The sequence below is a fragment of the Euprymna scolopes genome, chromosome 14, assembly GCF_053919585.1.
Source record: "Euprymna scolopes isolate OS-2025 chromosome 14, ASM5391958v1, whole genome shotgun sequence".
NCBI lineage: Eukaryota > Metazoa > Mollusca > Cephalopoda > Sepiida > Sepiolidae > Euprymna > Euprymna scolopes.
In genome coordinates, this window is record NC_136495.1 from 111,141,281 (window position 1) to 111,155,555 (window position 14,275).

Genomic DNA, 14,275 nt, shown 5'->3' on the forward strand with positions numbered 1-14,275 from the left:
TTTGTGTGCAAGAAATGTAAGACAACAAAAACTGAGAACTTAGATGCAGAGAAAGTATATTTTGAAAGCAACCTTATTGAGGTTGTTCAGGAGTTTTAGTACAGGGTGAGTCACGGGAAACGAATGTTTTTAAGGAAAACAAAACTGCAAATAATAATCTTAAGCAGGTTTAAAGATTACCTTCCTCACTCATTATCCCGTACTCCAGGAGCGTTCTAAAAACATCCGTTTCTCATGACTCACTCTGTATTTGCCTATGAAACAGTAAAAAATCTACATGTAATGCAAGTCTTAAGTAGATTTTCTATTGTTTATAGGAATTTTATGGAAAATAAAGATCTGAGCAAATGTTCACAAGACCAAATTAATGGTTGGTTGGTTTGTTTGTTTAACGGCATATCAACCCTTTTCATGTTATTTAATGCCGAATCCAGTGATTCTGAAGAACAATATTTTAATAGAATATATATATATATATATTTTTTTTTTTTTCAAGTCAGTTTCTATTTAACCCATAATTGGGACCCTAACAGGTACTACCACTCTGGTAGAGAGTGGACCTGGGAGCAATGGCAATTAAAGGGTGGCTCCACACTCCCCAAAGCCCGCAAGCTGAGGCCTCACCCTCAGATATAGTTTAAGGTCATATCCAAGACCTCAAATTAATGATCAGTGGTTGTAGTGTTCAAAAGTTCCTCCCTTAATCATGCCCCACCCCCCACCCACTTTAAAAAAAAAAGAAAAGAAAAGTTCCCTTGCTCAGTTTGTGGAAAGGATGTAAGGTGCAAATCATTTTTTTTGTGGTACTCATAAGCATTTGGGTACGCAAGAAAGTGCAGTGGAATTGCTGGTAGGTTGAGAGCTGATAACCAGTTCATGTGTGAAAGACGTGTAAGACAACAGAGGACGGATGTGTAAAAAAAATATGCTTGAATGACAAACTTATTAGATTGTTCAAAAACTTTGTTAACTTGGTGATATCATTGGAGCACAGGATGGAGCAGGTGCTAGTGTGACTGCAAGAATTACAAGCAGATGGAATAAATTCAGGGATCTTTTGACATTATTAGCCAGCAGAGTGTTACCAGTGTCGACCAAGCAAAGAGTCTAACAGGCACGTGTACACAGTGTGATGATGTATCGAAGTGAAACCTGGTTAGTGAGGGTTGAGGACATGCGTTGCATGGAGAGAAATGATATCAGAATGATACGATGGCTGTGTGACGTGAGTCTTAAAGACAGGTCTGTTGACCCCAGAAGAAGGTTAAACTGGGACAGTCTAGGGAGATGTATACAGAAGAGTAGACTTCGATGATGTGCCCACGCTGAGAGAATGAATGATGGTTGATGGGTTAGTAGATGTAAAAAAAAACTGGATTATCAGCATCAGTCCACATAGGGGGAGACCAAGGAAAACAATGAAGGAAGTGATAAGGATAAACTTGAGAGAAAGAGGGATGAATAAAGACCTGGCCAGAAGTAGGCTGGTTTGGAAGTCATTTTATACAAGCTGTCCAACACATGCTAGCAGATGAAATAGATGTTAAGCCGAACATGATGATGATTATTATTTGGCTAATGTAACCTGACCGTTAGATGATGATGATGAGTCAGCTAATGTAACCTCCAACCTATGATGATGATGATGATGCACTTACTTTCCATTGTTGTCAGTTTACAACTAATCTGAATAAAGTCTGTCCATGAAATTGCTTTTTGCATCCCACCATATCGAATTGCAATCGCTTTTAAAACATTGTTGTCCACTCTGATGCCTGGTTCAAATTAGAGAAAATACAGAACATTACAAGAGGTAAGAATGATTAGAAAACATATGTATCCGAAGGATACGCTTTTTTTCTTTCTTTATATATTTTTTTTTTTTTGTATTATGTAACCGGAAAAGCAAAATATTGTATCTTACGAGAGCAGTTCCAAATTAAAGCCTCCAATTTTTAAACTAAAAAAGTTGAAGAGTTATGAAGACATAAGTGGTACCATTAAAACGAGCTCACTTTTGTGCCCCAGAATTTATTTTCCTACATAGTCATCACCATTCTCAATGCACTTTTGCCATGAATTCAATGACGCATGTCCTTGCCAGGGTTTGCTTTCTTAGAGTCTCATGCCATCAATATCTGCAACAGAGAGATGAAAATTTCATGAATGCATAAGTCATCATAACAGTGCAGTTTGCAATCACCTCTGATCCATTTGGGCGGAATAAAAAAAAATTGGAGGCGTTACTTTTGAAACGCCACTCGTATGTTATGATTCATTTGAAAGGTTTTATATATAAAACAAAAATGAACATTGCAAAAAAAAAAAAAAATTGTTAAAGAAAATTATTGTAATGTAAAAAAAAAAAACCATACATTGTAATTAAAATAGAAAACAAAAAGACAAAAGAAATGGAAGAAAATATTATTGCTTTGTTTTGATTTTTCAGTATGAAACGTATACCAAAAATAATCTTTTTACTCATAGCTGAAGTGTTAAAATATGTTCGAACTATAAAAAGTATAAATTAAAAGAGTGCAAAATTTGGAAGAAAATAGAATTGATTTGTTTTGATTTCTCAGTCTGAAACTTTTAGAAAAAAAAGAAATAAAATTAGCCTTTATTATTTTTTTTTTATACACTAGCAGGGGTGCACGATCGTAAAATATGCTTAATATTAGGACGATTAATTGGAATCGGGAATCAGAAAAATCAGAACTTTTGGGAGTATAGGAATCGGTAATGTTTGTGCCTACTTTCCGATACCAAAAACGATTCCTTTAATCATCTCTTTTTATTTGATTTCGTTTAAAACAAAATCTTCCACTGCTGGTAGTAATAATAAAATAATAAATATTTATTGATTTTTAACTACCAGTAAAGCTTAAGTTAAAAACCACACTTGTGATGGAGATTATGTTTGAGAAAATATACGCACATTTAATGTGTGTTTACGGTAATCGGAACAGAATAACAGCTTTATAATTAAATAATTTGAGATTCATAAAGAATCGGAATCCGAGTCTGGAATTGTATTGGAATCGGAAAAAATATTGAAACTGTCCCATCAATACTTAATATATGCAAATTTCATGCAAATTTCATATTTATCAGACAATTTTTATCAAATATTATATATATACACATAGCCTACTCATATATATTAGGCTATGCTATACATAGTACTGATTTCAAAAGTTTTAAAAAATAATGATTTGCATGCCATCAGCTAGAATTGGAATCAAAACATTTAACGCTCCAATCGGGTTCCCTCATTTAGCATTCCAGATGCATTCCCCACCATTTGAGCTAACCCGACAGATAAGAGAGTTTTAAAATTAAACCACTTTTAGCTATAATCACTCTTACACTTGGACAAAATTAATAAAAATATGTCGGCAAGTTGAAATGAACATTTTGCATTTCAACTTGCTGCCTTCTGGACACGTTATCCATCCATCCAAACAAAGATTTTACTCATTATAAACCATCCTTGGTGTATGATTACTATTTCCTGTTAATCTCAGTGTTATATGACCAGTAGTTTAGGAGTTTAAATATTGTCACACATACATACATACATACATACATACATACATACATACATCTAGTGTTTTATTTACATATAAATGCAAAGTGTTTGTTTGTGTGCACATTAAATTATAATCATGAAAAGAAGTACAAATTGAAATGATGCAAAATATATATATCTACATATGTAATGATTCTATTTTGGCAGCCATTTGCAAATATACATATTTATAAGAAACTGGTGATATCAATGGTTAATTGTATTATAATGAATATGCTATTGAAAGAATTATTGGGCCACATGGAATATGTAGACGATGAAATAGATTGGAATAATTTAATGGTTTTATGTATTAGAAAAAGAAGAAAAAAAAAGAAACTTACCAAGTTTTTGAAGTAAAGAATTCATTTCATAGGTTTCAATAAATCCTGTGCCATTTCGGTCAGATGACAAGAATAGATCCTACAATACCAAGTGGATTTATAATAAAAATTTTAAAGTTTCTTTAGAAACCTTTTGACATTCGCTATCATATCTTCACGTTTTGAGATTTTTCTTGAGCGGTTACTATCCAAAATGTTACAACAAAATATGACATTTAGTCTAACCATGATAATTAGTATTCTTGATTTCATGACATCTGGCATTCTGAACCAAAGATTAGAAGGATGTTATACAGGGTGGAATGATAAAATTATCGCTCTAGTAAAGACAACATGATTCCATTTCCTTTTGATGAAAACTGGTTTGCTTTTTTGTTGCAGAACATCTACTAGTTGGTCATTTGTGTACAAATCCCAAGAGCGATAGGAGCCTTCTATCATATCTGAAAGTGACACAATGTTCAACGAATAAGGTCGGAGATGCGGCGCTGTACAACTCATGCTCTCTAACAGACCCAAGTTATGACAATAGGACCATTGTCAGCACCCTCAAAATGCAAATCTGGACGGTTCAATGAGTGAGGGCACAGCTCAATGAAGTTTCCAGCCACGATTATGGTCTTTAGTGTGGTTTCAAGTGAGGGCCACAACATGCCACCTCACATCTTCGAAATTGGCTTGAAAGTCAATATCAAAGTGTATCTGGGTGTGCTGAAGAGTGGTGCAGTCAGGTGGTTGCTGACAAACCCTGGGTGTGGTAGCAGGTGCCTGCTCACAAATCCAAAGAAACCCAGACTTGGCTTCAGAAAGAGTGCTATCGTTTTGTACCTTTCTCTCATTGTCCCCTCCCCTTCTTCCTCGACCTGAACCTGCTAGGCTACTTTGTTTGGTCATATGTCAAGAACATCACCAACATGACCTCCCACGACAAAAAAGTCAGCCTGATCGCTGCCATCCACCGAATATCATCGAGCTTCTGCCACAACTTGTGGAAAAGGCATGCTTCCAGTTCCAAACTTGTATCGAGGCAGTGATTGAGGTTGAAGGTGGCTACTACATAATCAAGTTACCTGAATTGATTTTTTTCAATAAAAGTTTAAAAATAAAGCTTTAGTGTTGTTTTCTTTAGGGTGACAAATTTATCATTCCACCCTGTATCTCCAATTGTGAGTTAGATGACCCAGATATTGTTTTGTTTGAAATAAAATAAATGCTTTATTATATGGGAGTTCATGCTAAGAGTAATCTACTTGAGAAAAGTAATGTTTTCAAATATCCTGCAGCTAAGCCCTTTTCTCCAGTGGATATCAGAGTGATCTCTCTGGGTGTCTGAATAAGAATGACTGAGATCAAGACCGGTGTCTTGGATTTCCTGACGAAGGTGCATATATTACAGAAGATGAGAAAGGGAGAGAAGATGGACCTGCCCCTCTAGTTAGTTTGTTTTTCTGGGGGCCAGCAGTTGTACAGTCAGTTGGATCTGTGTGCTTCTTCCAAGCAAGATGAGACCTAAAGGATCGTGTTCATTGGAGTTATGTTAAAATTTGGTCTGGTAAAAGTCTTTCAGCTGTAAGTCTGTTCTCCAGAAAACAAGTATCTTTTGTAATTATGTGGAACCATCATGTAGGGATTGCACATGTGCATGTTTATATCACACAGTTTCGGCTGATTTAACCTCCGACCTTCTTCAGATGCATCTTTTCAAGCTCGGGAATCTATACAGAATTTCAAAGTCAACCTCCTATTTTATCCACGAGGATAGATAGCCCTCGTCCCATCAGCCATAGCTGAGTAGAAGTATAAGTTAGTTTTTATTTTATTATAAAGCTGTTGAATATATTTATGTTTATAATACAATAAAGTTATCAAAGAGTAAACTTTTAGCAAAGCAAAACTTATCATGATAAAAGAAGATCAACACGTGCCCCTCTTAATTATTATTATTATTATTGGTCCCCTGACAAAGGAGAGGTTGGACCTAATAAATCACTCCTGTTCGTCCATTCGTTTGTTTGCACTTTTTTCAATAACTGCACCATGGATTTAAAAAAAAAAAAAATTTTTTTATTTTGCACAAATATTAGTCATGGTAAAAGTAAATTTTTGCTATAACAGATTTTCTGATATAAATCTGATTGTCCACCTACGGGCCTTTATAGGGGTAAAATTGCTCACAAATCATTCATTCATTTGTTTGCACTTTTCTCAATAATAACGCTTTGAATTTGTTTGAAATTTTCCACAAACATAGTGAAAGTAAATTTTTTCACTCATGGAGAAGGACCCCACATGCTTGGCTTGTTTATATTATATATTTACTGGCTGTTTTGACATGGCATTGCCCGTATGCATTATTATTACTATTTCTATTACTAGGTAGTTATTGCCAATTTTATGCTGATAAATAAATAGTAAATAAATAAATAATAGGCTAGCAGCATCTTTTTTCAGGCCTCCAGTACTTTCTGCAAGATTCTGGCGGTTCCCAACAAGGCAGTATTATTATTTACTGCAGTGTTCTCTGGAGTCTGAGTGACAACAAGTCTTTCCAGAGTTCAAGTACTCTCCACCTCTTTCAATAAACTTTGTGTTGGAGTTGACACGTGTTTATCTCTTTTTATTTGTAAATATGTAAATAAACAAGACGTATTTTCTACGTCAGTATGTAAAAGACTAAGGAAATGTTAATTGATATGTTTTCTTTTGTCAACCGTTGATATAACTTCCAGTTTGAAGTCACTTAAGGAGGAAAGGTACGTTTTCTTTATTTACTTCATAATTAACTAACAAAGGTTATTAATTAACCAACACTTTGCAGATGAATTTGCATTATCACAACTGCTTACCATTGATTTTTCATTGGCAGCAATCACTATTATTATTATTATTATTATTATTAATATTATTGTTATTATTAATATAAAAATAGTGTAAGACAGAAAAACAACATAATACTTACATGATAGACTTTAATTTCTTTCCAAGCTGACTTCATTTCTTCAAGAGACAATTTTCCAGAACGATTACGCTAAAGGAATTATTAAGGACAATAGTAGTTGATATCCGAATAACTATTCTTCAATTTTAGGTTTATAAAGCATATCTTTTAGATTAGCATTCTGGTTTTAGTCATTATACCAACATTACCTGATTGGTGCGTCTTAGAACAGAAATCTCATCTTCTGGAAAATTTCAAACAATGTCATATTAAATTAGCGCAAAGTTTAATTTTAGATCTTTCAGAAAGACAGTCTTAAAAACATGCAAACAAAATTTTTAAAAAAAGATAACATTTATTCAAACTAGCAGGACCTATGGAAATTCCACAGTGGACTCATTCATATGTAATATATTGATGTTGCCATTCTGTAGATGTTCAGCGTAAATGGAGACGCTCTTTTGTTAAAACTGCAAAAGTATTTATCTAAGCTAGCACGAACGCCCGGCAAAGCCCGGTTGTAAAGTACACTTAAATATGATATTTTAATTCTTGCAGATTTCGTATATATTATTATAGAATTAATGTTCTATCGATTCTTTATTTATTATAAAGTTGCAATTTCAAAAATAAAAAAAATATATCCATATGACTTTGGTACATTAGCTTGAATCGAAACTAAAATAAAAGCTTATGAAAAAAAAAATAATGATATATATATATATATATATATATATATATATATATATATATATATATATATAACTAGAGTTCCTTCAGCCATACTCGAAACTGAAACCAAAACTTAGGAAGAATTCTTGATAAATGTGGTATCAAAACTTTAAAAATTAATGCAGTTTAACGTATAAATGTATATTTGTATAGAGGTGCACTTTAAGTCCACTTATGCCTTCCAAATTCCAATCTTTAAAGTTTGACCCCTTTAGCAACTATTTGTACTGGCTAAAAAATAATTTTTTTTTTTTTTTTTACATGGAGTTCACCACTTATCAAGGCCCAATGGCCACTCAGGGATAAGGGTTATTGTGTGTACAGTAATCCAAGGGATAGTGTAGTAATATTATTGGAGAATTGGTAAGGTGTCATTACTTAGGGGGGGACGGTTCATCAGGAATTTGTTTGTGTTGGACTTGAAGACATCCAGGTTGAAGTCGGGAGGGAAACAGGCAAGCGGAACAGAGTTCCACAGGCGTGCAGTTCTAAGAAAGAAGCTTTGTTCATGGTATCTACGTTTTGATTTAGGCACAGATAGGGAGTGGGGAAAATTATTGACGGTGGTTTCAGCTAGTCGAATTTTTTCTTCAGGCCGAATCCCCTATGTATCAAGTTTCAAGTCTGTAGACTAAAAATTGACAGAGTAGTTCGATAGAGACTATTTCTTGCACCCACCCCCTCCCACACGGTCACTATATACACGCACAGAGATATATATATATATGACGGCTGAGAGCTAGAAACATGCACGTTCACGGGTATACCTTTTATGCATATAATAATATTTGATAAAAATAAATAAAAATATGTCCCATAAAAAAATTAGGAGCTACTCAAATATATAGGAATAACAAAAAGAGTTCTAGCTCTTCAAAAATACTAAGGTAGCGAAATAAATAAATAAATAAATAACAGTGTTTCGAAGTTGTTGATTTTACTAAAAACAAGAACAAATATATATAAATTTAAGATTAACTGAGTTTATTTATGTATATAGATCTCAGTTATAAAACTGAGATCTATATACATAAATAAACTCAGTTAATCCTAATACAAGGATCAGCAACTGTCACACTGGACGTTGAAGACTAATGTAACTATTGAACGAATGTGTTTATGTCACTTTTAAATATAGAAGGATAGATACCTCCAACGCGCGCCACAGTTTTAACCCCCCCCCCCTATATCTAACACGACGTAATTGTAATTTAATTTAATATTATCATCCTAACTTTTTTGCCATTTAATAGAAAAAGCTTCACATAAACTGATAATATTTTTTAAAATTTTTTACAGCATACAAAAATAATGAAAATGCGAGACAAAAATCGTATTCACATTATCGACTATAAGAAAATCTTTCCTACCTTCAATGACCTCGGGTTTTGAGAGATGGATACGAAAGCGTCTTTCCCTTTGTGATTGTTTTTTATACTAATGGATAAATCATGTGACCCTAGACCTTCTATAAAATTGTATGGGTTGACTAGCTTGTGTGTTAATTTTTACCCCCATCTTTACAATCGGTTCACACCGTGTCTGAAGTTGTTCCTTTTCTTCTCTTTCCTTTTCTTTTCTTCTTCTCTTATTTACTATTGGGACACCGTCTTGGTAGTTCCTTTGTTTTTTCTTTCTCAATCAATTATTGTATTGATAAAGAATTATTACGGGACCACAAGGACTAATACCTGAGGTCGCAACCGACGGCATCTGTTGCAAGAGGTAAGACGTTCTTTTTCTCTTTCTCTCTCAGTCAGTTGTCATTGATGTGTTAGGATAAATTTCTTAGCCTCAGACCTTGGTCCTTGATTATACCTTTTTTATAGCATCCTATTAAGAATTCGCTATACATTGCAACTGCGAAAAAATAATAAGCTAATGTGTTATCGTTACACAATAATCTTATTTGGGTTTAGTGCAAGCCCATTCATCTTGAATTGCATACTAAAATTTCATGCTGGGCGTTATCCTTTGGATGATTGCACTGGGATGTTACAGTCTAATTTTTATGTAGATAATCTGATTAAAACGAGCAATTCCTTGGATGAGTTAACGGGCTTGTATACACGAGCAGTAGAAAGATTGCAAGAAGGAGGATTCATACTCCAATCTTGCAATTCTAATCATACAGAATTACACGATTTAATGAGGAGAGATGGTACTCTTGTGAGTCACAGCTGTTCTTGGGAGAAGGTATTAGGTTATCGTTACGATCCTCTTACTGATACCATCAATATTGCTTCCTATAATTGTAACCCTGAGGCAGCAACTAAAAGGCATATACTGTCTGAAGCATCAAGGATATTCGATCCACTCTCATTATGTTTGCCGGTATCTATACAGGCACGTACTCTTGTTAGTGAGTTGTGGAAATTAGGTTTTGAGTGGGATGAAATTGTGCCAAGTGAACTTCAATCCAAATGGGCAGTCATCGCTCATGAATTGTCAGAACTTGGTTCTGTTACCTTCCCTAGAAAAACCCTTGACGAAGGGAGGGAAGCTGAATTATTTCTGTTTTGTGATGCATCCAAAAGGGCATATGGATTTGCAGCATATGCAGTCCAGGGGAAGGTTTCATCTCTGTTTTTTTCCAAGGCAAAGGTGGCGCCTCTTAAATCAAAGAGTTTACCAACTCTGGAGCTTTTATCGGCCTTCTTGGCCATCAAGTGCCTTCCGACTTTGTTGAAGGCCTATTCTAATGTAAGTTTCAAAAAGGTATTTCTTGCAGTTGATTCACAAATAGTATTATCCTGGTTGGTCACAAGGCGGACTAATAGCAAGAATGTTTTTGCCATGAATAGATTGAAGGACATTAGTCAATGGGAGGCTGAATTGATGTCTAAATTTGGTGTGGCCATTCAGTTTAAATATGTGCCTACTGCACAGAATCCCGCTGACCTTATCACCAGGGGTATTCCTACCTCTAAACTGAGGGCCAATTTGGAATATTGGGTTTCTGGACCGTCTTGGCTAAGAGACCAACCGATTTCTTGGCCTGAAAATCCTTTGAGTTGTTTGAGCCCAGAAAGCAAAAAGATTGTATCTTCGATGGTTTGTGCTGTTTCGCACAGCCAGGAGGAGCCAGTTGTGCAATATGATAGATATTCTTCATTGTCTAAACTATTAAATGTCACCACATGTGTGTTCAAGTTTATTAATAGGTTGAGGAAAAGAGACTCCGACTTTGGTAAGATGGCTCGGACACACTTGATTAAAGTAATGCAGAAACAATCCTTCTGGGAGGAATTAGAATACTTACAAAATCCTTCAGGTAGGTCAATACCACCGAGAGTGGGAAGTCTAAACCTTTTTTTGGATAAGGAAGGATTAATTCGATCCAAGGGAAGAATTGGGAAGGTCTCTGTATATGAATACGAAATAGTTAATCCCTTGCTTATTGCTAAGGATCACCATCTTACTAATCTCATAATATTGGACTGTCACCACCAGTGTAAGCATCTGGGTGTTCCTGCTACCTTGAATAAGGTCAGGTTATCTGGGTACTGGATACCCCAGGGTAGGCAGGCGGTAAAGAGAATTTTATCAGGATGCTCCTTGTGCCAGAAATTTAACTCTATTCCATTTACCTATCCCAAAATGACTGATTTACCTAAACATCGGGTGAATATGATAAGACCATTTTTGCACACAGGAGTAGACTATACGGGTCATCTGTGGGTTCTGAGAGGTGGGGAGAGGGTGAAGATGTATATCCTGGTCTTTACTTGTTTGGAGGTACGGTCAGTTCATCTAGAACTGATTGAGGATATGTCTGTTCACTCATTCCTAATGGCCTTGATTCGATTTTCAAATATTTATGGGATTCCTTCGCATATTTATAGTGACAATGCTAAGTCATTTGTGGCTGGATGTGACATGATTCATGAGGTGATTGCTTCCAGTGAATTCAGGGAGAAATTGGGGACATGCCAAATCAAGCATGTTAAGATCCCTGTACACTCTCCTTGGTATGGAGGTGTATGGGAAAGACTGATTAAAACCATCAAGTCTTGCTTGTATAAATTAATTGGACGAGCTAGTCATGATTATTTCGATCTCCTGACAATTATTTCTGATGTACAAAATGCCATAAATGACCGTCCCTTGACTTACAGAAGTTCATCTGACTCAAGTTTGGAAATAATAAGTCCAAATCACTTTTTACGCCCTGTAGTAAACCCTCGTTTGATTTTGAGAATGGATGGGGAGGGTATTTATCAACTAGAACCTCCCTCTCGGAAACAACTCTTAGAGTCCTTAAATTGCAGGAATGATGCATTAAAAAGATTTAAGAAAATTTGGTATGAAGATTATCTGCTTAGTATAAGAGAGCATGCTCAAAGACAACAAGGAGGGACTTCACCAGTTGTTTGTGTGGGAGATGTAGTCACAATCAAACTCCCTAACAAACCTCGACCATTTTGGGCATTGGGTAGGGTCACACGTCTATTTACAGGAGATGACGGATTGGTGAGATCTGCTCAGATAAAACGAGGAGATGGCTCCTTGCAAGTTCATTCCCTGAAGCACCTCTATCCCTTGGAGTCGTCTATTCAAGAACCCATTGATGGACTTGATTCCTTGATGGGGAATGCTGATGACAATCTGAATGGCTGTACATCTGTACTTGAAGACCCTATTGAAGAGGGCACAGAGCTTGGTTGGATTTGCCCTGATTGTGGTGAACCAGACAATGGCAGTGCCATGATATGTTGTGACTGCTGTGATGACTGGTACCATTTTTCCTGTGTTGGTCTATATCGACCTCCACCAGAAGAGGAGAGTTGGCGGTGTGGAAGTTGCCTCAACCAGGATCCTTCATTATCCCATGATATGATGGTGGATAATTTATTAAATGATGCTGAACATGCATGTATTTGCCCAGGATGTGTTCTACCGGATAATGGTAGTCCAATGATATGCTGTGATGAATGCAATCAATGGTACCATTTCAACTGCGTAGGTATTCAGCAAGTTCCCCCAGAGGGTGAGAATTGGTACTGTTGGAATTGCCTACATTCAATTCACTAACAGTCCACTCTCAGAAAATAGGTAATTATTTATTTACCTCTCCCATTTTTTTTTCTTCCTTTTCTCTTTATCCTTTATTTTTATTTATTTACTAGCAGTTCAGCCGGCTTGGCAGTCAAATTTTGACAAAAACCGATTACGAAGCTTGCCCTATGTCTGAATACACTTTATGTTGGTTTGGAATGTTTGGACCAGGGATTGGCTGAAGGTTCAGTTTTTTTGGGGGGGGGGTTTTGCTTCGACCCCTTAAAACTTATTTTTCTTGGATTTGTTCAATTTATCAAGTTGGATCCATGTCCCGGGAATCTAAATTTAGAATTTTGAGTGTTTGGACCCAAAATTAACAGTTATTTGTATTAGAATGTACTCAGACAACTTCACTGTTTACTATTTATTTATTTATTCATTTATTTTATTTATTTATTTATTTTTTCTCTTGAGACGGGAGTGTATAAGAAAATCTTTCCTACCTTCAATGACCTCGGGTTTTGAGAGATGGATGCGAAAGCGTCTTTCCCTTTGTGATTGTTTTTTATACTAATGGATAAATCATGTGACCCTAAACCTTCTATAAAATTGTATGGGTTGACTAGCTTGTGTGTTAATTTTTACCCCCATCTTTACAATCGGTTCACACCGTGTCTGAAGTTGTTCCTTTTCTTCTCTTTCCTTTTCTTTTCTTCTTCTCTTATTTACTATTGGGACACCGTCTTGGTAGTTCCTTTGTTTTTTCTTTCTCAATCAATTATTGTATTGATAAAGAATTATTACGGGACCACAAGGACTAATACCTGAGGTCGCAACCGACGGCATCTGTTGCAAGAGGTAAGACGTTCTTTTTCTCTTTCTCTCTCAGCCAGTTGTCATTGATGTGTTAGGATAAATTTCTTAGCCTCAGACATTGGTCCTTGATTATACCTTTTTTATAGCATCCTATTAAGAATTCGCTATAAAAACAACGTTCCTATGTAGTGACGTTTTTTAAGCCGTTCCGTTCACACACCCATATTTTAAAAATCTAGTAAAAATCAAATAATCATATTTTCCTGACATTTTCGATATTCAATCATTATTAAATAAACTTACACATTAAAAGTAGGTTCCGATAAATATATTAGCGAAAATATGTTTTTTAGGTGTTCTACCCCCCACCCCCATATTTCATGGTCCGAAAACTAAGCAAAATAAATGTGGGTTGATAAAAGTTTCAACATTTTTTAAAGCTAAAATCTTTTCAAATAATAATAATAATAAAAATAATAAATAATAATATATAATAAATAATTAAATAATAATATATAATAATAAATAATTAAAAAATAGTAATTTTTATATATATATATAAAATCCTGTTATTTATTTCACTTACCTCAAAGTTGTAAATAAAATTGGACATAAATTCAATATTATGTTTAAAAAAAAAAAAAAAAAAAAAATCATTTTCTGGATATTTTTTCTCAGTAATATAATTATTCGAATTACAACAACAAAAAAAAAAAACAATTCTAAAAAATGATTATTTTTAAAAAGCTTTAAACGATATTAAATTCAAATATTACGTGATATGAAGTTTAAATGGATTTTTTTAATAATAGATTTCCAATAATAAAAAATATATTCATATAAAAGAATATAAGACTATTGGGATAATAAAAA

General features: G+C 34.8%; 1 protein-coding gene across 1 annotated transcript in view; it reads right to left on the minus strand.

The window, feature by feature from the left end:
* Positions 1 to 14,275, minus strand: part of LOC145293218 (calpain-9-like) — a 161,496-nt gene that overhangs the window by 5,660 nt on the left and 141,561 nt on the right. Inside the window, exons 16-18 of the mRNA XM_080139759.1 lie at positions 6,875 to 6,943; positions 3,916 to 3,994; positions 1,659 to 1,775 (exon numbers count right to left, since the gene is read on the minus strand). Of these exons, the coding sequence (XP_079995885.1) occupies positions 1,659 to 1,775; positions 3,916 to 3,994; positions 6,875 to 6,943 (265 nt within the window). The remainder of the gene's footprint in view (positions 1 to 1,658; positions 1,776 to 3,915; positions 3,995 to 6,874; positions 6,944 to 14,275) is intronic.